At 38.1% G+C, this 27,037-nt stretch overlaps 2 protein-coding genes across 2 annotated transcripts in view; one reads left to right on the top strand and one right to left on the bottom strand.

Moving 5' to 3' along the window:
- Window positions 1-332: 332 nt before the first annotated feature.
- Window positions 333-16,396, bottom strand: LOC106094688 (putative phosphatidate phosphatase). Its single transcript, XM_013261922.2, has 2 exons — window positions 15,393-16,396; window positions 333-422 (listed from the first exon to the last, which is right to left on the bottom strand). The coding sequence occupies exons 1-2, from the start codon at window positions 16,314-16,316 to the stop codon at window positions 333-335; spliced, it is 1,014 nt and encodes a 337-aa protein (XP_013117376.2). The 5' UTR covers window positions 16,317-16,396.
- LOC106094656 (putative phosphatidate phosphatase) overlaps window positions 711-27,037 on the top strand; it is a 162,958-nt gene continuing 136,631 nt past the window's right edge. Inside the window, exon 1 of the mRNA XM_059360340.1 lies at window positions 711-722. The gene's annotated coding sequence lies outside the window, so the exon portion shown is untranslated. The remainder of the gene's footprint in view (window positions 723-27,037) is intronic.

Genomic DNA, 27,037 nt, shown 5'->3' on the forward strand with positions numbered 1-27,037 from the left:
TTTGATTAAAGTTCATTCTAAGTTTTATTAAAAATGCATTTACTTTCTTTTAAAAAATCCGCAATTACTTTTTGGGCAACCCAATATTTTATTTTTTTTTGATTATTTATATACAAATACATTTCTTTTTGTATTTTTTTATTAATTACTTATCTACTTTCGGTTGTTATCTTGTGGTGAAATCAACTTCAATCAGCAAATTCCATTAAATCATTTCTCGCAAATTTTTGTCAAATTCCAAACATTTTCTACAATTTTATCTACACAAATTTTGAAAACAAAAACGAAGAAACTTTAATCAACAATGACGCATATTGTCAAATTCCTAAAATTTACTTTAATGTGCCACTGGGCAATGAATTAACACCATCTTGCATGACAATATAATCACATATTATGACCATATAATTAAGCGAGGGAATCTTTTTTTTTAACAATTTTTCACAGAATAAAATCCCAATTTAAAAACTCATGCTTATGACCAAATTAACATGCAAAACAATTAAAAATAAATACCATAAAGCAACACTTCAGCGTGAAAAATTTGCAATTAAATAGAATAATTGTCATGTTGTAAAAGTAACAATAAACGCCTCTTGCCCAAGAGTTAAACAAACACCCAAAAACAAACGGCGCCAAACTTAGTTTTGAATGAAATACAATATTCTTTAGGAAAACATGTCACGTTTTTCAAACTTCTTGTGGAGCGCAAAAAATCAAAAGTGGTATAGTAAGTAACTCAAAAATTAAAGCCCCTTACAAAACAGCACAAGTACACTGAAGTGTGGCCGCTGAATGTAATTCAATATTTTACAATATTCATAACATTAAAAGGAAACAAATCTATAGACTGTAAAGACTACAGTTAAATGCACGAGGCCGTTTGCTGGCAGCAGCAGTGTCGAATGGAATTCAACGACATCACGTCGCACAGTGGGCCAAATGGCAAAAAAATTGGAAATAAGTCTACAACTTTTTATCTGTTGATTTTAGCCATACAAAATGTTCTAGACATTTGTAGAGGAGGACATAGGCTTTCAGAAAAGTGCTGTTGTTGGTCCATATCTTTAATACAGGGTGAGCTACAGGGTGTCAAAGTTGACCACTTTTGACTTCTCCAAGCTTCTGGGGGCCATAACTTTTGATCTACTCAACCGATTTACATGATTTAGGACTCTAGAGAAAGAGCTTGACAAGATCTAAAAAACTTATGCATAAAGTACCATGCCATCGTGTACTGTTAAGGAGTTATGAATTGTTTAATTTTAAAATATGAAAATTTGGCCTTGGTTTTTTTCAGTGTTTTTTAAATAACTCCGTCAATTTTAAAGCTATAAACTTCATACTTCACACAAATTATGCCAGCATATGTGTGCATAAAATACAAAATGAATCACGTGAATATCTTTGGCGGTTTAAAAATGGCATCGTTTTCAATATGAAAAATATTTTTTTTGTCAAAAAATTGCAAAATTTTTCAAAAAAGATACTCCCATTTCCTTTAAGTTTTCGCAAACTTTGGCCGTCAAAGCATTATCATTTCTTTCCATTTTCACAAAGTCGAGGTATTAAGAAAAGTTTTAAGTGCTAATTTGGCTAATTTCGATATCAAACAACACCGTTATCTTAAGACCAAAATGGCCAATTTTTTTACTAAACTTCAAAAGTTTCTCACTGGAAAAAAAGTTCCACGGGCATTTTTTCGCTTTTTTTGAACTTAAATGAAAGCTTAAAATGTTCCCAACATTTTAAGGTATGTCTCGCCATATCCTAGCCATAAATGAGATCGTAGCGATCAAAATACTGAAAAAAGTCAATTTTCAAGTAGTGCTATATTCATTGCTAAAAAACAAGTATTACGTCACATTTTATTGCAAAGATGTTAAATAAACTTTTATTTGGTAACACTTCTTCTACAAAACACAAAAAGAATCATGGAAATATCTCTATTCTATTCCATTTTATGGAACCGGCAATAAAAAAGTCAATTTTTCAAAAAAGTCGAATTTCCCAAATTTTGTTTTTGTTGTCCTAATTGCACATGACACACTATAGCCATATTTACGCAACATACCTTATCGTAAAGGAAATTTTCATACCTTTCCAACAATGTATAAAACATTTCTCAACTCGGATTCTATCTACTCTAAAATTCATTTACACTTCATTAAACTCTATATAAAAATGTCTATTTGTGAAATGGAACCTTATATGGGGCCTACACTAAAACATTGATAGATTTGCCCAGGGTTTACAATACAAATGTGTTAGAATAAAAAAAGGTCTCCTGCCAAAGTTTAAAAAAATTGGAATAAAAATATGTGTTTTAGAGCGAAAACACTTCGCATCGGCGTGCGTTTATATGTATATTAGCTACTCCCAAAATAAAAAAGCATTTTAGTTTTGTATTATTTGATTTTATTCTCTACCAAATAATCTAAGGTATCAAAATTTAAAAGCTCTTTAATTTGAATGGCATCGGGATCGTCCTTATCTATATCGTCACATATTTTTGGTAGCCATTTAGTTCTGATGCTGTATAGTACCGGATCAGACGATAACAATAAATATTGAAGTAAATCATAATTTTGGTTAAATTTGGTGCTCTTTCGGGTATTGAAAAGCCGGAACTGTTTAACATCTCTATTACGGGATTCCTGAGCTTCTTCTGTAAGTTCTCCTAACGGAAGTATGTTGTATTCCACAATTTCCTTGCCATGATGTAAGACTTTATGTACTGTCGGTGTTAAAGCTTTCCACGAATATAAATCAGATAAAATGTTTTTTGTGTCATTACTATAAGCTTCAAATTTGGTTGAATTTATCATCTTTTTGCTATTGATTACAGCCAAAATCACTTTGAATCGTCTTAGCAAGTGTTCATCAAGACCGGTTATTTTAGATGTCGATACGGGGTCCTCAAAAAACCGCCTTGCCGAGTTGCCATCATTTGTGCTTCCGTATCCGTAAAGAGGTTTATCTATTATAAGTCCCTTTTGTTTAAACTCCAACTGGATTCGATTCTTCTCTTCCTGCCTCATTTTGTGAAGATCTTGGTTGTTTCTAGCAGAGACATGGCGGTTTCCAGGGCTAGTCCGATATTTAAGGTCATACGATAAATGCAAACAATACTCCATGAATCGAATTCTACAGTGCAGGGGCGAAATACCGAAATTGAGCGCATTTTCGTTTACTAAATTTTCATCAGACTTGTCCTCGAATTGCCCATTCTTCTTGCCACAAATATTGCATCTCCAATTGGACATAACGCCAGTTAATGCGTTTGCCACCTTTCCATCGATCATAGTGAGTTGTAGTTGAAACGAAACTTTTATATTTCTTCCCAATTGGTTTATAACAATCATGGGTAATGCAGCAATTTCTTCCTTTATTTCGTTCACCAAAGATCGTGTTGTGTTCCGGTCTTCCTTTGTATACTCAAACCGAATTGGGCGACATAAATATTTTGACCCAGGTGTTCTATTTATCCATATATCTTGAAATGCATTTTCTTTCGATGATGAAGATTGGTCCTTGTACAATCTCATTCTCAATGGTACTAATGATGCCATGAAAATTGATGCGAAGTTGGTATCTATTTCTGTTTGTTGCTTATATTCGGAAAATCCAGATGATCCATCACAACCCCATTTGCTGATCAAAACCACTTCGGAATTATTACATGTGTTCAACTGTTCTTCAGTAAAATTAGAAATAATTCTAACAGCTGTATTTTCAACAAGATCAGCAAGTTTCACTCTTGCTTTTAATTCGTCCACGTATATATTTGATGGCACCATTTTCGTCCTGGTGTTGTACAATTTATGTTTTGAGGGTAAACAACCCCATCCTTTTTCACGAAGAGCCTTCCTCATTGTTGAGTATTTGTTTCTTGAGAGGCCTAGGTTCAAAATCAGGGCCAGTGCATCTTCCTCCGTGAATTCTGTAGTCGATTTTGGAGTTGGAATACTTTCTACCATTCTCTTTACCCTTTTCGGAGATGCTAATGGTAAAACATCGACAATTCGTCCAACATTTTTTGGTTGTGTTTTTAACAATGCTGTTTTGAACGTATCTTTTATTAAATTTGGCGGATGTGCCGCCAATAGTTCCTCTTGTTTTTTCTTTTTGGTTTTCTCCGTAACTTCGTCGTATGCTTTGCTAGGCCGGCCGGGAATCAGCGGTTTAATTTCAATAAGTAGATCCGATTTCAGCCACTTCTCATACATTTTGAAAAACTTGATTTTTGCGAATGAACATTCTGGCAACCTTCTCTCAAATGATTTGTAGAATTTTTCAAGTTTGTCTAAAGCGTCTTTATTTAGCCTTATTCCATATATGTGGTCCAAAGTGTAAACAAGTTCCTTAAATGACTCCGTGTATGATTTGGAATCATTTTTGATGTCCCATACAATTTTCGAAAGAGTGGAATACTTCAGTATGACTTCCATAACTTATAAATGTCCTTTACGCCTCTACAAAATATAATGAAGAAAATTTGGATTTTGTTCAAATATTTATGCAATATATTCACAATTAATGACCCATTTCAGGTATCAGACGCAATCGTAAAAAGGGGTCCAAAGTGCCTCTTTTTACTTACTCTTCTATAATTATTTACCTGGACTCGAATTTGGTTAAAAAAAATGACAATGAATTTTTTATGGGTAGGTTTTTTCACATTCATTGATACGGTGGATTTCCTGGGAATTCGACATAGCGAAACAGGTAACATTTGTCTGCATCAAATCTTAACACAAATATATATATATATGCAGGTATATTTCTAGGTTACTTTTTATTCAAAAATCATCAGCTTACATTAAAAATAGATGTAGGTACTATACAAACGCACGCCGATGCGAAGTGTTTTCGCTCTAAAACACATATTTTTATTCCAATTTTTTTAAACTTTGGCAGGAGACCTTTTTTTATTCTAACACATTTGTATTGTAAACCCTGGGCAAATCTATCAATGTTTTAGTGTAGGCCCCATATAAGGTTCCATTTCACAAATAGACATTTTTATATAGAGTTTAATGAAGTGTAAATGAATTTTAGAGTAGATAGAATCCGAGTTGAGAAATGTTTTATACATTGTTGGAAAGGTATGAAAATTTCCTTTACGATAAGGTATGTTGCGTAAATATGGCTATAGTGTGTCATGTGCAATTAGGACAACAAAAACAAAATTTGGGAAATTCGACTTTTTTGAAAAATTGACTTTTTTATTGCCGGTTCCATAAAATGGAATAGAATAGAGATATTTCCATGATTCTTTTTGTGTTTTGTAGAAGAAGTGTTACCAAATAAAAGTTTATTTAACATCTTTGCAATAAAATGTGACGTAATACTTGTTTTTTAGCAATGAATATAGCACTACTTGAAAATTGACTTTTTTCAGTATTTTGATCGCTACGATCTCATTTATGGCTAGGATATGGCGAGACATACCTTAAAATGTTGGGAACATTTTAAGCTTTCATTTAAGTTCAAAAAAAGCGAAAAAATCCCCGTGGAACTTTTTTTCCAGTGAGAAACTTTTGAAGTTTAGTAAAAAAATTGGCCATTTTGGTCTTAAGATAACGGTGTTGTTTGATATCGAAATTAGCCAAATTAGCACTTAAAACTTTTCTTAATACCTCGACTTTGTGAAAATGGAAAGAAATGATAATGCTTTGACGGCCAAAGTTTGCGAAAACTTAAAGGAAATGGGAGTATCTTTTTTGAAAAATTTTGCAATTTTTTGACAAAAAAAATATTTTTCATATTGAAAACGATGCCATTTTTAAACCGCCAAAGATATTCACGTGATTCCTTTTGTATTTTATGCACACATATGCTGGCATAATTTGTGTGAAGTATGAAGTTTATAGCTTTAAAATTGACGGAGTTATTTAAAAAACACTGAAAAAAACCAAGGCCAAATTTTCATATTTTAAAATTAAACAATTCATAACTCCTTAACAGTACACGATGGCATGGTACTTTATGCATAAGTTTTTTAGATCTTGTCAAGCTCTTTCTCTAGAGTCCTAAATCATGTAAATCGGTTGAGTAGATCAAAAGTTATGGCCCCCAGAAGCTTGGAGAAGTCAAAAGTGGTCAACTTTGACACCCTGTAGCTCACCCTGTATTAAAGATATGGACCAACAACAGCACTTTTCTGAAAGCCTATGTCCTCCTCTACAAATGTCTAGAACATTTTGTATGGCTAAAATCAACAGATAAAAAGTTGTAGACTTATTTCCAATTTTTTTGCCATTTGGCCCACTGTGCGTCGTAACTAGCTAAGTCATGTGAGCTAAAATAACAGCGACCATCAATGGATGAATATGTCAATAGCTTACATAAGTGTCAAAGCAATTTTAAGAAATTCATAGAACACATTTTAACAAAAAGCTGATACAAAATTTTTTTGTAGACCATACTAGCTGACCCGGGCCCGCTCCGCTGCGCCTTCTTTTACTCTATATGGAACAAAAGTTCCCTTGGGATATTTATTTTCGACAATTGATGATCTTTTAGTGAAATACCATGCTAACTTGCCTTACAGTTGAACAATATAAGTGCCTTCATCTGAATCCCATATGATCTCAATTGGTCTACGAATTTAAGATTGGATGTAAGGTGTACTCCATTCTTAAAATACTTCATTTCAGCCCGATACTCTCATGATGTCTGATTTAGTGGTGTTTTCGGGGGAGAGGTGGTCCCCCAGATACTTGGCCCTGAAAAAATACCAGCATCGTGCTCTTCTCTCAAATACCTTTTTATTTCAAACCCCATATTGCCATTGGCTTAAGAGGAGTTTACAGGATGAGGCGTTCCCCAAACACTTGGCCCCAAAATAGGTTATCAAATTCGTTCTCTAATCTCGAATACCTTTCATTGGAGCCACATATTGGCATGGTCGAAAAATTGTTTTCCTTTGGGGGTGATGCCCTATATCAATCAAATTCTTATTCTACTCCCAAATATCTTTATTTGAGCCCCATATTGCGATGGTCCTGAAAAAATTGCTGTTTGTGGGGTATTTTGGGAAAGGGGTAGACCCCCTAAAAATTGGCCCCGAAAATGGGTATAAATTCTTGCTCTATCCCCCAATTCCTTTCATTTAAGCTCCACATTGACATGGTCGGTAAATATGCCAGATTTAAGGGTGTTTAGGGGATTGGGGTGGTCCCCCAAACACTAAGCCCGGAAAAATATATCAGCAACGTGCTCTATTCTCATACATCTATTTAATATTTGAACCCCATATTTTGGGAAAGGGGTTGACCCCCTGAAAATTGGTCCCGAAAGTGGGTATCTATTCTCATATATATATATATATATATCATTTATTTGAACCCCATATTGCCATTGGCCTCAAAATTGGATATCAAATTCGTTTTCTAATCTCATTTAAACTCCTTATTGCAAAAGTCAGCAAATATGTTCGGTTTGGGGTATTGGCCCTAAAAACTATGAACTAAGACCAAAATTGTCTGGGTGAGGAAATACGTCCTTTTTGGGGGTTGTTATGGTGGTGGAACGTCCCCTAGACAGTTGGTGCTTAATGTTGATATCAGATACGTGGTCTACTCCCAAATACCTTTAATTTGAGCCCCATATTTCCATAGTCGGCAAACATGGCCGGCTTGTAGGGTGTTTTGGGGGATGGGCGGCCACCCTGTGAGTTGGCCTTGAAAATATATATCGGATTTAAGTTCCACTTTAAAACCCTCTTCTTTTAGCCTCATATTGCAAAAGTCAGCAAATACTTACTATTTGGGGGTGTGATGGCCCCATAGACAATTTTCCCGAATATTGATATCAGATTCGTGCTTTACTCCGAAAGAACTTTCATTTGAACCCCATATGGCTATGGTCGTAAATTTTGGCCCCTTTGGGAGAGGTTTGTGGGGAGTGGCAGCCCCCCAAACACTTGGTCTCATATTTGGATATCAGATTCGAATTCTACACTCAAATACCTTTTAATTAAGCCCCATATTCCCATGGCCAGTAAATAAGTCCTGTTTGGGGGGTGTTTTGGGGAAGGGGTTCACCCTCCCAGAAACGTGGTCCCACATTTGTATATCAGATTCGTATTCTACTCGCAAATACCTTTCATTTGAGTCCCATATTGCGATGGTCGGTAAATATGTCCGATTTGGTGGTGTTTTGGGGGTTGGTGTGGTCCCCCTAGCACTTGGTTCGACAAATGGATATCAGATACGTTTTCGTATCCTAAATACCTTTCATTTGAGTCCCATATTGTTGTGATTGGTCTTAATATATATTTGGTAGGTTTTAGGGTGGGACTGCCCCCTGTAGGTACCCAATCCGAAATTTAGATACCAAATTTTTATACCCACCACCGAAGGATGGGGGTATATTCATTTTGTCATTCCGTTTGCAACACATTGAAATATCCATTTCCGAACCTATTAAGTATATATATTCTTGATCAGCATAAAAATCTAAGACGATCTAGACATGTCCGTCTGTCTGTTGAAATCACGCTACAGTCTTCAAAAATAGAGATATTGAGCTGAAACTTTGCACAGATTCTTTTTTTGTCCATAAGCAGGTTATATCGGACTATATCCTGATATAGCCCCCATATAGACGGATCCGCCGATTTAGGGTCTTAGGCCAATAAAAGCCACATTTATTATCCGATTTTGTTGAAACTTGAGACAGTGAGTTGTGTTAGGCCCCTTGATTTCCCTCGTCAATTTGGCCTTGATCGGTCCAGATTTGGATATAGCTGCCATATAGAACGATCCTCCGATTTAAGGTCTTAGGCCCATAAAAGCCACATTTATTATCCGATTTTGTTGAAATTTGGTACAGTGAGTTGTGTTAGGCCCCTCGATTTCCCTCGTCAATTTGGCCTTGATCGGTCCAGATTTGGATATAGCTGCCATATAGACCGATCCTCCGATTCAGGGTCTTTGGCCCGTAAAAGCCACGCTTATTAACTGATCTTGCTGAAATTTGAGACAGTGAGTTGTGTTAAGCCCCTCGACATCCCTCGTCAATTTGGCCTTGAGCGGTCCAGATTTGGATATACCTGCCATATAGACCGATCCTCCGATTTAGGGTCGTAGGCCGATAAAAGCCACATTTTTTATCCGATTTTGCTGAAATTTGGGGCAGTAAGTTGTGTTTGTCCCTTCGACATCCTCCGTCAATTTGGTCCAGATCGGTCCAGAATTTAATTTTGCTCGATTTTGCTGAAATTTGGGGCAGTAAGTTGTGTTTGTCCCTTCGACATCCTCCGTCAATTTGGTCCAGATCGGTCCAGAATTTAATATAGCTGCCATATTGACCGATCCTCCGATTTAAGGTTAAAGGCCCACAAAAGCCATATTTTTTATCCGATTTTGCTGAAATTTGGGACAGTGAGTTGTGTTGGACCCTTCGACATCCTTTTTCAGTTTCACTCAGATCGGTCCAGATTAGGATATAGCTGCAATATAGACCGATCTCTCGGTTTTTGGTTTGAGGGCCAAAAAAAGCTCATTTATTGTTTGATTTCGCCGAAATTTGAGACAGTGAGTTGTGTTGTGCCCTTCGAAATCCCTCTTCAAGTTGTCACAGATCGGTCCAGATTTGGATATAGCTGCCATATAGACCGATCTCTCGATTTAATATTTTGGGCCCATAAAAGGTGTATTTGTTATCCGATGACGCCGAAATTAGGGACATAGAGTTAAGGTAAGCCCCTCCATATGTTTCTGCAATTTGGTCTAGATCGATCAAGATTTACATATAGCTGCCATATAGACCGATATCTCGATTTATAGTCTTGGTCCCCAAAAAATGCGCATTTATAATCCGATTTAACTGAAATTTGATACATTGACTTATGTTAGTCTTCTCGACATCCGTGTTGTATATGGTTCAGATCGGTTTATTTTTTTAGATATAGCTACTAAAAAGACCAATATTTCGTTATACATAACTGAAGAATGACTTGTACTTATTAGTATTTGGTCCAAATAGGATCATATTTCGATATAACTGATATGGGACATACCAATTTTCACTGGATTTTGATGAATCCAAAGTTCGGCCCGGCCGATCTTAACGCCTTTTTACTTGTTATTTTTAGGGTACTACATGAGAGCACACAAAATTTCGCTTAAATCGCACCACCCATCTCAGAGATCTGGCGTTTCTGAAAATTAGGGTAAGGGGAGGGTCAAATATTCTTGGTCGTCGTGAAATTTTATGTCGATCTAGCCATGTCCGTCCGTCTGTCCGTCCGTCCGTCCGTCTGTCTGTCGAAAGCACGCTAACTTGCGAAGGAGTAAAGCTAGCCGCTTGAAATTTTGCACAAATACTTCTTATTAGTGTAGGTCGGTTGGTATTGTAAATGGGCCATATCGGTCCATGTTTTGATATAGCTGTCATATAAACCGATCTTGGGTCATGATTTCTTGAGCCTCTAGAGTGCGCAATTCTTATCCGATTAGGATGAAATTTTGCACGACGTGTTTTGTTATGATATCCAACAACTGTGCCAAGTATGGTTCAAGTCAGTCTATAACCTGATATAGCTGTCATATAAACCGATCTGGGATCTTGACTTCTTGAGCCTCTAGAGTGCGCAATTCTTATCCGATTGGAATGCAATTTTGCACGTCGTGTTTTGTTATGATATCGAACAACTGTGCCAAGTATGGTTCAAGTCAGTCTATAACCTGATATAGCTGTCATATAAACCGATCTGGGATCTTGACTTCTTGAGCCTCTAGAGTGCGCAATTCTTATCCGATTGGAATGAAATTTTGCACGAAGTGTTTTGTTACGATATCCAACAACTGTGCCAAATATGGTTCAAATCGGTTCATAACCTGATATAGCTTGTCACATAAACAGATCTGGGGACTTGACTTCTTGAGCTTCTAGAGGGCTCAATTTCTATCCGATTTGGCTGAAATTTCGCAAGACGTTTTTTATTGTTACTTTCAACAACTATTTCAAATAAAGTACAAGTCGGTTCATAACCTGATATAGCTGCCATATGGTTCAGATTCAGCGAAATCGGGTAATAAATAAAGTTTTTAAGGGCTTCAGACCCTTTATCGGCAGATCGGTATATGTGGCGGCTATATATAAACATAGTCCGATATGGACCATATTTGGGTCAGATATCGGGAGGCCTAAAACTACTCACTGTTTCAAATTTCAGTGAAATCGGATGAAAAATAAAGCATTTATGAGCAATAGACCCTTTATCGGAAAATCGGTCTATATAGCAGCCATATCCAAATATGGTCCGATATGGACCATATTTGGGTCAGATATCGGGAGACCTAAAACTACTCAATGTTTCAAATTTCGGTGAAATCGGATGAAATATAAAGCATTTATGAGCAATAGACCCTTTATCCGGAAATCGGTCTATATAGCAGCTATATCCAAATATGGTCCGATTTGGCCCGTTCAAGAACATAGCCAGCCTTTGTTAGCCGTATTTATGTTAAACTTCAGTTCAATATCTCAATTTTTGAAGGCTCTAGAGTGATTACAACAGGCGGACGGAAAGGCGGACAGACACACGGACATGCTTAAATCGTCTTAGAATTTTACGACGCTCCCAAATATATATACAATACTTTGTAGTGTCGGAAATTTATATTTCGATGTGTTGCAAACGGAATGACTAAATGAATATACCCCCTATCCTGCGGTGGTGCATATAAAAAACCCTTCTTTTTTAAAGTTTGGCAGAAAAATGTGTTTTTGGCTTTGTAATAGCAGTTGACTGGTTTCCTAGATCGCGATTTCGTTTGGAACCACCCAAACTCGTAGGTTGGATTTGTCAAAAAGGCACGTCTTCTAGGTTGAAACTATGCTCTAAAGAGAGAAAATTACCCCACTTCAAGTGTGTTTACAAACAAACACACTTGCCCATCTGCCACTCTACAGTCGGACAATATCCGGACAAGTATGAATTATTTCAATTTAGCGCAAGACATGTGAATGAACAGGAGGCACATCGAAAACAGTGTAAGCTGCAAATATGCTTACATTGGAATCTTACTCTTATGGTAATCAACGATCACCATAGGATGGGGGTGTACTAATCTATTCATTCCGTTTGTAACACCTCGAAATATTAATCTAGGACCCCATAGAGTATATATTCTGAATCGACTCGACATTATGATTCCATCTAGCCATGTCCGTCCGTCTGTCTGTCGAAATCACCATAGCGGTCGACCGGGTAAAGCTAGCAAATTTTGCAAAGATACTCAATATTGATGAAGGTCGTTGAAGATTGCAAATGGGCTATATCGGTTCAGATTTAGATATAGCTCCCATATAAACCGATCTCCAGATTTGACTTCTTGAGCCCCTGGAGGTCTCAATTTTTGTCCGAGTTGACTGAAATTTTGCACATAGTCTTCTGTTATGATTTCCAACAACTGTGTAAAGTACCGTTCAAATCGGTCCATAACCTGATATAGCTCCCATATAAACCGATCTAACGACTTGACTTTTTGAGCCCCTGGAAGCCGCAATTTTTGTCCGATTTTGCTGAAATTTTGCATAGGTATTTAGGCATTAAAGTTTTTATATAAGGAATTCAAAAAAGTAGGCTGTAAACAGCTCCTGGTTCAAGCCTATTTCGTTTCTCGGTAATGATGTTGCCAGCTAGTGAGAAAGATCTCTGCTGCTGCACTGCTAGCTGGTATTGAGTGAATTTCTAAAGCGAGTTTCGAAAAATATGGGTATTTGCTCTGACCATGACCACCCCCCATACTTCGATCTGATTTTGTATGCCAGATTCGTAATCTACTCCTGAATACCTTTTATTTGAGGCCCATATTGACATGAACTTCCAATAGGTCTGTTTGGGGGAATTTTGAGGTTGGGGCGGCCCGATGAGGACCCAAATTTTAATACCATATTCATATTCTATTTTTCAATACCTTTCATTTGATACCCATATTGTCCCGATCAGTCCACTTTTGACTTTGGGTGGTGTTTTTGGTAACGGGGGAGGTTCCTCCCCCTTCCGAAATCAATAAAATATAAAGCCTATTTCTTCTTCCTGACCATATTCGCAATCTACTCCCGAATATCTTTTATTTGAGTCCCATATCGTCATGATCGTCCAAAAAACCTATTTTAGAGGGGTTTGGCCTTGGGGCGGCCCCCCAGTTACTTTGACCCAATTTTTAAAACGAAATTCGTACTCTACTCTTGAATACCTTTCATTTGAGTCCCATATTGTCCCGATCGGTCCACTTGTATTTTTGGGTAGTACTTTTGGGGTAAGGTAGAGGGTCCGTCCCCGTTCCGATATCAATAAATTATATAACCTATGTTTCCTTCCAGACCAACCTACACAATCTGTCAAAATTTCAAAGAAATAGGTTCAGCCGTTTTTGAGTCAATACGGATCAAACAAAAAAACCGACAACAAACACAAATTCATTTGTATACCCACCACCGAAATATCCATTTCCGTCCCTATAAACTATATATATTCTTGATCAGCGTAAAAATCTAAGACGATCTAGACATGACCGTCCGTCTGTCTGTTGTAATCACGCTACAGTCTCTAAAAATAGAGATATTGAGCTGAAACTTTGCACAGATTCTTTTTTCGTCCATAAGCACATGGGCTATATCGGACTATATCTTGATACAGCCCCCATATAGACCGATCCTCCGATTTAGGGTCTTAGGCCCATAAAAGCCACATTTATTAACCGATTTTGCTGAAATTTGGGACAGTGAGTTGTCTTAGGCCCTTCGACATTTTTTTTTCAATTTGACCCTGATCGGTTCAGATTTGGTTATAGCTGATATATAGACCGATCCGCCGATTTAGGGTCTTAGGCCCATAAAAACCACATTTATTATCCGATTTTGCTGAAATTTGGGACAGTGAGTTGTGTTATGCTCCTCGACATCCTTCGTCAATTTGGCCCAGATCGGTCCAGATTTGGATATAGCTGTTATATATACCCATCCTCCGATTTAGGGTCTTAGGCCAATAAAAGCCACATTTATTATCCGGTTTTGCTGAAATTTGGGACAGTGAGTTGTGTCATGCCCTTCGACATCCTTCGTCAATTTGGCTCAGATCGGTCCAGATTTGAATATAGCTGCCATATAGACCTATCCTCCGATTTTGGGTCTTAGGCCCATAAAAGCCACATTTATTATCCGATTTTGCTGAAATTTGGGACAGTGAGTTGTGTTATGCCCTTCGACATCCTTCGTCAATTTGGCCCAGATCGGTCCAGATTTGGATATAGCTGTTATATATACCGATCCTCCGATTTAGGGTCTTAGGCCCATAAAAGCCACATTTATTAACCAATTTTGCTGAAATTTAGGACAGTGAGTTGTGTTAGGCCCTTCGACATCTTTCGTCAATTTGGCCCAGATCGGTCCTGATTTGGATATAGCTGTTTTATATACCTATCCTCCGATTTACGGTTTTAGGCCCATAATAGCCACATTTATTAACCAATTTTGCTGAAATTTGGGACTGAGAGTTGTCTTAGGCCCTTCGATATTTTTCTTCAATTTGATCCTGATCGGTTCAGATTTGGATATAGCTGTCATATAGACCGAACTCTCGATTTAAGGTTTTGGGCCCATGAAATGCGCATTTACCGCCCGATATCGCCGAAACTTGGGACAGTGAGTTACGTAAAGCCCCTTGACATACTTCTGCAATATGGTACAGATCGGCCCAGATTTGGATATAGCTGCCATATTGACCGATCTCTCGGTTTTAGGTTTTGGGGCCATAAAAGGCGCATTTATTGTCCGATTTCGCTGAAATTTGGGACAGTGCGTTGTGTTTTTTGCAACTTGGCCCAAATCGGTCCAGATTTGGATATAGCTGCCATGTAGACCGATCTCTCGATTTAAAGTCTTGGCCCCATAAAAGGCGCATTTGTAATCCAATTTCACTGAAATTTGACACAGTGTCTTATGTTAGGCTTTTCGACATCTGTGTCGTATATGGTTCAGATCGGTTTATTTTTAGATATAGCTACTAAAAAGACCAATATTTTGTTATACATAATTGAACAATGACTTGTACTTATTAGAATTTGGTCCAAATCGGAACAAATTTCGATATAACTGCTATGGGACATAAGGTATGCAATTTTCACAGGATTTTGATGGAAGGTGGTTTACATATATACCCGAGGTGGTGGGTATCCAAAGTTCGGCCCGGCTGAACTTAACGCCTTTTTACTTGTTCAAAATTGTATTTTCGTTAATTCATTCAATTTAAATTTTTTATTATTTTTCTAATAGGTTACACTAATACTATTACAGCTTATAAACTTAAACTAAAGCTCTTAGTTACACAGTTCCCTTATCGTCTACACAAAATATCTTGGCTTAGGCATTACCGTATAGTATCCATAAATATTTGAAGCATCATCTCGTACCCTCCGCACTTTTACGGGCACCTGTTTGAAGAGCGGCGACACATACATGGTCATGAAGAAAGCCATTAGGCCACCAATGAAAATGCCCATAGCCACATCAGTCCAATGATGCCGATACGAGCCCACACGCTCCAAAGCGACCAAAAGGGCAATGACAATAGCGCCGAATTGCATCAAACACCGCCACAATTTAATCCAACCGGTCTTGAGACGAACCTGCATGTAAATGGCTAGAAAAAACATGGCATAGGCAGTAGTGGCAGCATGGGCACTGGGAAATGATTGACGCATACTGTTTAGGATTTGTGGTGTAGCTGTCAGCGAAGAGCAGGTATAGAATTCAATAAACCGCCCAAAGTGTGCAGGATCCGAGCAGGCGGTCACATTTGCCGGCAACAGAGGCTGGCACACATCCATGAAGTAGGGTGCTAGGCGTCCGGCAAAATGTTTGGTACAGCTGGTGGCGATTAGCACCAATGCCAAGCCAAACAGGTAAACGCCCATCAGGTTATAGCACTCACTCACAAAGGTGGGTATGCGAACACCCACAAAAACATAGCGCTGTGGCGGCTTTGGCACGTGTCCCATCTTAGCCGTTGAGGTGGAAGATTTCGGAGCTGGAAAGGTAACGCGCAACATTTCAATGATGATGACCATGGCCGCAGGTACGGCAATCACCAAAATCGTCACATGAATGCGTTTTAGCAAAGTTTCCTGCTTGAAGGGATACGCAATGGATTGGTCACCGCAAAAGAAGCCGCGATGTCGGGTGCGTAAAAGCTGAGGCAGAATAATCAGGGCCACAGTGAAAACGCTGGAGAGTAATAGAATGTCCACGATAAGCCTCATGAGTAGGCGGGTATTGGGATTATTGCAGCAGCTCATTTCGAAGACTTAACACAATGAAAGGCGAAAAATTGTCATGGGTGTTTAGATTTTCTTTAAGGTTTTAGAAATTTCGTAATTTCTTAAATTTTTAATTTGAAATTGTCTTCGTTTTCTGTCTTTGTCTTGTCTGGCGCGATTTAAATCTTCTGCCTTGTGTCTGTCGCTGTTAAACGCTCGATCAAAACTAGTTTGAATTTTTGTGCGCTTTTTCAAAATTCCAATATCTTGCCTTTGGTTTTTTGGCCTTAGCCTGCCTGCCTGCCTGCTACATGCATTAAACCGAGCCCCCCTCCCCGAAATTTTGACAAATTTTTATTTTCATTTGTTTTGCTTAAGTTTGGAGGTATTAGATATGCTAATCTATTCATTCTTTTCTCTTTCTTTTGTCTTGACCGGATGATGATGTTTTCGATGATTAGCTTGTCTCTTTCTTTTCCTCCTCAGCCACCAGAAATGAGACAAAACTAAGAAAACGTTAAGTCGTTAACTATTAATCGTTGGCTATGCTCATTGATTTGCTATTATTTGAAGAAAATAAGCCAATAATTTGTTAAAACAGTAATAAGTTATTGTTTCCCGTTTCTGGCCTATTTCTGTCAGGTAAACGATTTGAGAAGCAGCAATTTTGGCTACGGGGACAGTTAGCGAATATCTGAATACCCTTCTTTGAGAGAAAGGAATTTTATAACTATAGAAACAAAATGTTGAAAATTTTTATCGAAACTGCTTCAATCACAACACGTAAAAAGGCGTTTAGATCGGCCGGGCCGAACTTTGGATACCCACCACCTCGGGAATATATGTAAACCACCGTTCATCAAAATCCGGTTAAAAATTGCATACCTTGTGTCCCATAGCCGCTATAACGAAATATGTTCCGATTTCGACCAAATACTGTGCATTTTATGGGGCCAAGACTTTAAATCCAGATATCGGTCTATATGGAAGCTATATCCAAATCTGGACTGATTTTGGTCCAAGTTGCAGAAAAATTTCGGAGAGCCTTACACAACTCACTGTCTTAAATTTCGGCGAAATCGGACAATAAATGCGCCTTTTATGGCCCCAAAACCTAAGATCGAGAGATCGGTCTTTATGGCAGCTATATTCAGATCTGGACCGATCTGTGCCATATTGCAGAAGTATGTCAAGGAGCTTAACTTAACTCACTATCCCAAATTTCGGCGACATCGCACAATAAATGCGCCTTTTATGGGCCTAAGACTCTAAATCGGATGATCGGTCTATATGGCAGCTATATCCAAATCTGGACCGATCTGGGCCAAATTGACAAAGGATGTCAAAGGGCATAACACAACTCACTGTCTTAAATTCCAGCAAAATCGGGTAATAAATGTGGCTTTTATGGGCCTAAGACCCTAAATCTGAGGATCGGTTTATACGGCAGCTATATCCAAATCTGGACCGATCTGGGCCAAATTGACGAAAGATATCAAAGGGCCTAACACAACTCATTATCTTAAATTCCAGCAAAATCGGGTAATAAATGTGGCTTTTATGGGCCTAAGACCCTAAATCGGAGGATCGGTCTATATGGCAGCTATATCCAAATCTGGTCCGATCTGGGCAAAATTAACAAAGGACGTTCGGGGGCCTAAGGCAACTCTCTGTCCCAAATTTCAGCAAAATCGGATATTAAATGTGGCTTTAATGGGCTTAAGACCCTAAATCGGTGGATCGGTCTATATGGCAACTCTATCCAATCTGGACCGATCTGAGCCAAATTGACAAAGCATGTCGAAGGGCCTTAGACAACTCACTGTCCCAAATTTCAGCAAAATCGGATAATAAATGTGGCTTTTATGGGCCTAAGACCCTAAATCGGAGGATCGGTCTATATGGCAACTCTATCCAAATCTAGACCGATCTGGGCCAAATTGACGAAAGATGTCAAAGGACCTAACACAACTCACTGTCTTAAATTTCAGCAAAATCGGGTAATAAATGTGGCTTTATGGGCCTAAATCTGAGGATCGGTTTATATGGCAGCTATATCCAAATCTGGACCGATCTGGGCCAAATTGACGAAAGATGTCAAAGTGCCTAACACAACTCACTGTCCCAAATTTCAGCAAAATCGGATAATAAATGTGGCTTTTATGGGCCTAAGACCCTAAATCGGAGGATCGGTCTATATGGCAACTCTATCCAAATCTGGACCGATCTGGGCCAAATTGACGAAAGATGTCAAAGGACCTAACACAACTCACTGTCTTAAATTTCAGCAAAATCGGGTAATAAATGTGGCTTTTATGGGCCTAAATCTGAGGATCGGTTTATATGGCAGCTATATCCAAATCTGGACCGATCTGGGCAAAATTAACAAAGGACGTTAGGGGGCCTAAGACAACTCTCTGTCACAAATTTCAGCAAAATCAGTTATTAAATGTGGCTTTTATGGGCCTAAGACCCTAAATCGGCCGATCGGTCTATATGGGGGCTATATCAAGATATAGTCCGATATAGTCCATCCTCGAACTTAACTTGCTTATGGATAAAGAAAAAGAATCTGTGCAAAGTTTCAACTCAATATCTCCATTTTTGAAGACTGTAGCTTGATTTCAACAGACAGACGGACGGACATGTCTAGATCGTCTTAGATTTTTACGCTGATCAAGAATATATATACTTTATAGGGTCGGAAATGGATATTTCGATGTGTTGCGAACGGAATGACAAAATGAATATATCCCCATCCTTCGGTGGTGGGTATAAAAAATTATTGGAAATATGTCCACTTAAAAAAATTTCATATTCAATTAAAACAAGTAAAAGCGTGCTAAGTTCCGCCAGGTCGAATCTTATATACCCTCCACCATGGATAATGATTGCTATGTTATTTCAGCTATAGCAAGTTATGAACCGATTGGGGCCATACGTGGTTAAACTGCTGAAGACCAAAATGGAATTCATTGAGATAAACTTCAACAAAATCGGATAAGACTTGCGCCCTATAGTCTCTCAAGAAATAAAATCTGTTTATATGGGAGCTATATCAGGTTATGGATTCAGGATTCAGGCGTATATTAAACGTGATACAAATAGTCATTGTGCAACATTTCAGCCAAATCGGATGAGAATTGCTCCCTCTAGAGGCGCAAGAATTATAATCGGTGGATCGGCGCAGTTGTTTATGGTTAAAGCATAACACCTCATGCAAAGTTTCAGCCAAATCGGATAATAACTGTGCACTCTAGTTGCTCAGCAATTCAAGATCCAAAATCAGTTTATATGAGAGCTTTTTAGGTTATGAACCGATTTCATTCATACTTGTATATGGTCAAACCAGAATACTTTATGGAAAATTTCAGCCCAATGGGATATTAACTGTGAGCTCTAGCGGCTCATGAAGTCAAGACCCGAGATCGGTTTATATGGCAGCTATGTAAGTATAGACCATTTTAGCCAGAGTTGTTGGAAATGGAAATGAAACACTTGATGCAAATCGTCAACAAATCGGATAGGAATTGCACCCTCTAGAGGCTCAAGTAGTCACAATATTGGTTTATATGGCAACTATACCAAAACATGGACTCATTTGGCCCATTTATTTTGTGAAATTTTAAGCAACTATCTTTACTGCTTCGAAAGTTATCGTGCTTTTCACAGAGGGACGGACTGAAATTTTCAATTAATTTCTTAATTGGTCCAATTAAAATGATTGTAATTTACGAAATACCCAATTAATTTTTTAATTGGATCAATAAAAAATTATATTGAGAAATATAGAAATGTTATATTTAAATTTTTGGGAAAAGCGCGCTGCATAGGGCGCACCTCAATTTCGATCCAACATGCTTAACATGTGTAAAAGTCCTGGAACACGAATTTGAGGTTTATTTTTGAATCCATGATCACTCCCAAAAATGCAGCGTTTGTTTGTTTCCTGAATTATAAAAGAAAGAGAAGCGAGGCTGGTTTATGTCTAGTTACCTACATAGACTAGGCTAGGTTGAAGAGAGGGTGCGGATATTAATCCCCCCATGCCAACCCGGGCATACACCTAAGCTGGCATTTGGCTTGTTGTGCGTTACTAACGCTATAAAGTAACCTCGAAAAAGAAAATCTATTTTAGGGAATCCATGCTACTTACAAATCCTTAACTGTTTTCTGTCTGGTATTGTGTCTCCACCTAAGTACCGACATAGACTAACAGTAATTAATATTTTTATTACAGTAACTTTGTGAATTACATGCATTGAGAAAATAAACCCAACTGAACCACATTTATATAGAATATATGTTATAATGTGATCGATGCTAAAGTACCCGTTATTCCATAAATAAGCATATTTTTATCATAAACTAGCTTAAGCGTGCCCGCTCCGCTGTGCCTTCTTCCACTTTATATGGAACAAAATTATCCTTGAAATAAATATTTTCGAAAATTAAAGAGCCTTTAGTCAAATACCATGCTGCGAAAATAGTAGAAGCGACTTACAGTATAACAATATAAATGCCTTTATCTGAGTCCCTCATGTACTTTATTGTTCTCTGAATTCGATCGGCGGTTTTAGGGTCATCTACGTTTGGATGCTAGATTTACCCCATTCTTAAAAGACTTTATTTGAGCCCGATATTCTCATGGGGATTTTGGGAGTGGGAAGGCACCCAGGGTGGTGGTTTGAGGGACTATAGGGTGGTCCTGAAAGGGGGTGTGAATTTCGTGCTCTACTCCCAAATGGCTTTCATTTGAGTCCCATATTGCCATGATCGGTAAATATGTATGTCCGATTTAGCGGTGTTTTCGGGGGGTGAGGTGGTACCCCAGACACTTGGCCCTGAAAAAAATATCAGCATTGTGCTCTTCCCTCAAATATCATTTATTTAAACCCCATAATGCCATTGGTTTCAGGATGAGATTTATAGGATAAGGCGTCCCCCAAACACTTGGCCCCAAAATTGGTTATCAAATTCGTTTTATAATCTCAAATACCTTTCATTTGAGCCACATATTGGTATGGTCGGTAAATGTTTACCCTTTGGGGGGTGTTTTGGGAAGAGGCGGTGCCCCAAATGGGTTTTGGGAATGGGCCCTAAAAACTTTCAATATCGAGCTCCACTGTCTTGAAGACCTAAATTGGCTTGGTGAGCATACACGTCCTATTTGGGTGTTGTTATGTTAGTGGGACGTCCCCTAGACAGTTGGTCTCGAATGTTGATATCAGATTCGTGGCCTACTCCCAAATACCGTTCTTTTGAGTTCGATATCCCCCCAAACCGGTTATGTATGGCCACTCTGTCCCTTGGCCTTGAAAATATATATCCGATTCGTGTTCTACTCTTAAATACCTCTCATGTGAGCCCCACATTGCAATGGTCAGCAAATTCTTCCTATTTGGGTTGTTTTATGGGGGTGGTGTGGCCCCACAAACACTTTTCCCGAATATTGATATCAAAGTCGTGCTTTACTCCCAAAGACCTTTCATTTGAGCCCCATATTGCTATGGTCGTAAATTTGTCACCTTTGGGGGATGTTTCTGGAGAGAGACACTTGGTCCCATATTTGGATATCAAATTCGTATTCTACATTCAAATACCTTTAATTTAAGCCCCATATTCCCATGGTCAGTAAAAAAAGTCTTGTTAGGGGGGTGCATTGGGGAAGGGGTGGACCCCCACAAACTTGATCCCGAATTTGGATATCAGATTCGTATTCTACTCGCAAATACCTTTCAATTGAGTCCCATATTGCCATGGTCGGTAAATATGTCCGATTTAGGGGTGTTATGGGGCTTGGGGTGGTCCCCCTACCACTTGGTCCGACAATTGGATATCAGATACGTTTTCTTATCCTAAATACCTTTCATTTGAGTCCCATATTGCCGTGATAGCTTAAATATATGTTTGGTAGGTTTTAGGGTGGGGCAGCCCCCCTAGATACCCCACTCGAAATTTGGATACCAAATTTTTATTTTTAGGGTACTATATGAGTGCACACAAAATTTCGCTTGAATCGCATCTCCGAGATCTGGCGTTTCTGAAAATTGGGGTAAGGGGGTGGGTCCGCCTCCCCTTCAGATATCAAACAAGTAAAAGCGTGCTAAGTTCGGCCGGGCCGAATCTTATATACCCTCCACCATGGATCGCATTTGTCGAGTTCTTTTCCCGGCATCTCCTCTTAGGCAAAAAAGGATATAAGAAAAGAGTTGCTCTGCTATTAAAACGATATCAAGATATGGTCCGGTTCGGACCACAATTAAATTATATGTTGGAGACCTGTGTAAAATTTCAGCCAATTCGTATAAGAATTGCGCCCATTGGGGCTCACGAAATAAAATAGAGAGAACGATTTATATGGGATCTGTATCGGGCTATAAACCGATTCAGACCATAATAAACACGTTTGTTGATGGTCATGAGAGGATCCGTCGCACAAAATTTCAGGCATATCGGATAATAATTGCGACCTCTAGGGGTCAAGAAGTCAAGATCCCAGATCGGTTTATATGACAGCTATATCAGGTTATGAACCGATTTGAACCTGATTTGACACTATGTAGTTGAAAGTAAAAATAAAATACGTCATGCAAAATTTCAGCCAAATCGGATAGGAATTGCGCCCTCTAGAAGCTCAAGAAGTCAAATCCCCAGATCGGTTTATATGGCAGCTATATCAGGTTATGGACCGATTTAAACCATACTTGGCACAGTTGTTGGGTATCATAACAAAACACGTCGTGCGAAATTCCATTCCATTCGGATAAGAATTGCGCCCTCTAGAGGCTCAAGAATTCAAGACCCAAGATCGGTTTATATGACAGCTATATCAGGTTATGGACCGATTTAAACCATACTTGGCACAGTTGTTGGATATCATAACAAAACACGTCGTGCAAAATTTCATTTCAATCGGATAAGAATTGCGCACTCTAGAGGCTCAAGAAGTCAAGACCCAAGATCGGTTTATATGGCAGCTATATCAGGTTATGGACCGATTTGAACCATACTTTGCAGAGTTGTTGGATATCATAACAAAACACGCCGTGCAAAATTTCATCCCAATCGGATAAGAATTGCGCACTCTAGAGGCTCAAGAAGTCAAGACCCAAGATCGGTTTGTATGGCAGCTATATTAAAACATGGACCGATATGGCCCATTTACAATACCAACCGACCTACACTAATAAGAAGTATTTGTGCAAAATTTCAAGCGGCTAGCTTTACTCCTTCGGAAGTTAGCGTGCTTTCGACAGACAGACGGACGGACGGACAGACGGACGGACATGGCTAGATCGACATAAAATTTCACGACGATCAAGAATATATATACTTTATGGGGTCTCAGACGAATATTTCGAGTAGTTACAAACAGAATGACAAAATTAGTATACCCCCCATCTTATGGTGGAGGGTATAAAAATGTAGTACCCTATTTTCACCACGGGGTCATTATGTACCATCTGTGAAAATTTCAAGAAAATCGGTTCAGCCGTTTCTGAGTCTATAAGGAACACACAAACATACAAACAAACAAACAAATAAACCCTCAAACAAACACAAATTGATTTTTATACCCTCCACCATAAGATGGGGGGTATACTAATTTCGTCATTCTGTTTGTAACTACTCGAAATATTCGTCTGAGACCCCATAAAGTATATATATTCTTGATCGTCGTGACATTTTATGTCGATCTAGCCATGTCCGTCCGTCTGTCCGTCCGTCCGTCCGTCCGTCTGTCTGTCTGTCGAAAGCACGCTAACTTCCGTAGGAGTAAGGCTAGCCGCTTGAAATTTTGCACAAATACTTCTTATTAGTGTAGGTCGGTTGGTATTGTAAATGGGCCATATCGGTCCATGTTTTGATATAGCTGCCATATAAACCGATTTTGGGTCTTGACTTCTTGAGCCTCTAGAGTGCGCAATTCTTATCCGATTGGAATGAAATTTTGCACGACGTGTTTTGTTATGATATTCAACAACTGTGCCAAGTATGGTTCAAATCGGTCAATAACCTGATATAGCTGCCATATAAACCGATCTTGGGTCTTGATTTCTTGAGCCTCTAGCGTGCGCAATTCTTATCCGATCAGAATGAAATTTTGCGCGACGTGTTTTGTTGTTTTATACAACAACACTGCCAAGTATGGTTCAAAGCGGTCCATAACCTGATATAGCTGCCATATAAACCGATCTTGGGTCTTGACTTCTTGACTTCTTGAGCCTCTAGAGGGCACAATTCTTATCCGATTTGAATGAATTTTTGCACGAAGTATTTCGTTATGATATCCAACAACTGTGCCAAGTATGGTTGAAATCGGCCCATAAACTGATATAGCTGCCATATAAACCGATCTTGGGTCTTGACTTCTTGAGCCACTAGAGGGCACAATTCTTATCCGATTTGAATGAATTTTTGCACGAAGTATTTCGTTATGATATCCAACAACTGTGCCAAGTATGGTTGAAATCGGTCCATAACCTGATATAGCTGTCATATAAACAGATCTCGGGATTTGACTTCTTTAGCCTCCAGAGGTCGCAATTATTATCCGATTTGCCTGAAATTTTGTACGACGGATTCTCTCTATTTTACTTCTTGAGCCCCAAAGGGCGCAATTCTTATTCCAATTGGCTGACATTTTACACAGGTCTCCAACATATAATATAATTGTGGTCCAAACGGAACCCTATCTTGATATCGCTCCAATGGCAGAGCAAATCTTTTCTTATATCCTTTTTTTTGCCTAAGAAGAGATGCCGGGAAAAGAACTCGACAAATGCGATCCATGGTGGAGGGTATATAAGATTCGGCCCGGCCGAACTTAGCACACTTTTACTTGTTATAGTTAAGATATCTGCTATATATAGAAAGTATTTATCAAAATTTCGAGCGGCTGTTTAGTCTAAAAAAGTTTCCCATCCAATAAGAGCTTACTGTCACTCGATTCGTTCGCCAGTTCAATGAAAACAGCTGTTTTAAATGAATTGGCAAACGAGACGAGTGAAAAAAGAACAAAAGTTTATGGTTTAGGCCGTTATTGGTCGACTGATAAAGTATTCGATCACATTTATGTAAAAAATTAAAATACCATTAAAAACATAAATAAATCAATTAATTTTTTTTTATCGAAAATGACAAAAATTTCGATCACAATTGTAATTGAAAAAAAATAAATAAAAACCCGGATTCAATTAAAACAATTATTGATTCAATTATTTTTTTAATTAAAAATTTCCAAAATGTCAATTACGCTGATAATTGAAAAAAAAAACGGATTCAATCGAAAAAATGATTGATTAAATTACTTTTTTAATTGAAAATATTTTTATTTTCAGTTTAATTTTGAATTGAAAACATTTGTATTTTCAATTAAATATTTAATTTTATTTGATTTTTTTTCTGTGTATAGAAATATATAAAATTCTTTTGTAAAAAAATTTTAACATAATTTTCTATAGGAATAAAATTTTGACAAAATTTTCTGAAGAATAAAATTTAATTTTTTTTTTTTTTTTAAATAAAACTTTGATAAAATTTTCTTAGTAATACTAGGGAACTAGAACGAGGGTTTCCATAGAAATTTTAGTGTTTTAATATTTTCAGGTAATTAATTAACCCTATTGTGTTGCAAACGCTTCGTCGCTTTACAACTACCACTTTTTCACCCTTTCCATATCGCCATGTGAATTCTTTTGTTAACAACATTGGCATTTTACATATCAAAACAGTGTTATGATGTTGTCAAAAACATTTGCTGGCCGTTTAGAACAGTCTCAGCTCTAAGGCTCTATAACAAATGATATTCCATACAAAACAGCTAATAACGGTGATTTTCTAGCAGACGTTTTTGCCCTAACATCACCACAAATGTTTGTTTTCGCAGCAATGTTTTTTTGTTGTAAAAAAAAATTTTTTTTTGTTAGAAACATGGCTGCCGTTGATTGGTAACAAAAGAAATGTTGCTGACGTTTGTTAATGGTTAGACAATTGTAATGTTAGACAAGGTTATAATTTATTGTTAAAAAAGAATGGCTGTATAAAGTTCTTTGCAGCAGAGAGCTGTCAAAGAAGGTGGCCATAGGGTTAAGGGTTGCCATTGACAAATTTTTTTTTTGTTTTCGAAAAATTTCTCAAAACGTGTCCCTCAATTTTGTCAAGTTTATATCTTATTATACCCTCCACCAAAGGAAAGGGATATACTAATTTCGTCATTACTTTTGTAACACCTAGAAATATGCGACCCCATATAAAGTATATATATTCTTGATCGTCATGACCTTTAAAGTCGACCTAGCCATGTCCGTCCGCCTGTCAAAAGCACATTAACATTCGAAGGAGTAGAGTTAGGCGCTTCAAATTTTACACAAATGCTTCTTATTAGTGTAGGTCAGATGGGATTGTAAATGGGCCAAATCGAACCATGTTATGATATAGCTGCCATAAAAAGCGATCTTGGGTCTTGACTTCTTGAGCCTCTAGAGGGCGCAATTCTTATACGATTTGGCTGAAAATTTGCATGTATCGTTGAGGAATGACTATGCGGTGGCTATATCAGTCTATAACCTGTAATAGCCGCCATATAAACCGATCTCCCGATTAGACTTCTTAAGCTTCTTGAGGGGGCAATTCTTATCCAATTTGGTTGAAAGTCGTTTGCTATGACTTTCAAGTATGGCCTAAATCGGTTAATAACCTGCTATAGCTGCCACATCAACCGATCTCCCGATTTGACACTCTCAGCCACTGAAAGG

This window comes from Stomoxys calcitrans, chromosome 1 (genome assembly GCF_963082655.1).
Source record: "Stomoxys calcitrans chromosome 1, idStoCalc2.1, whole genome shotgun sequence".
Classification (NCBI taxonomy): domain Eukaryota; kingdom Metazoa; phylum Arthropoda; class Insecta; order Diptera; family Muscidae; genus Stomoxys; species Stomoxys calcitrans.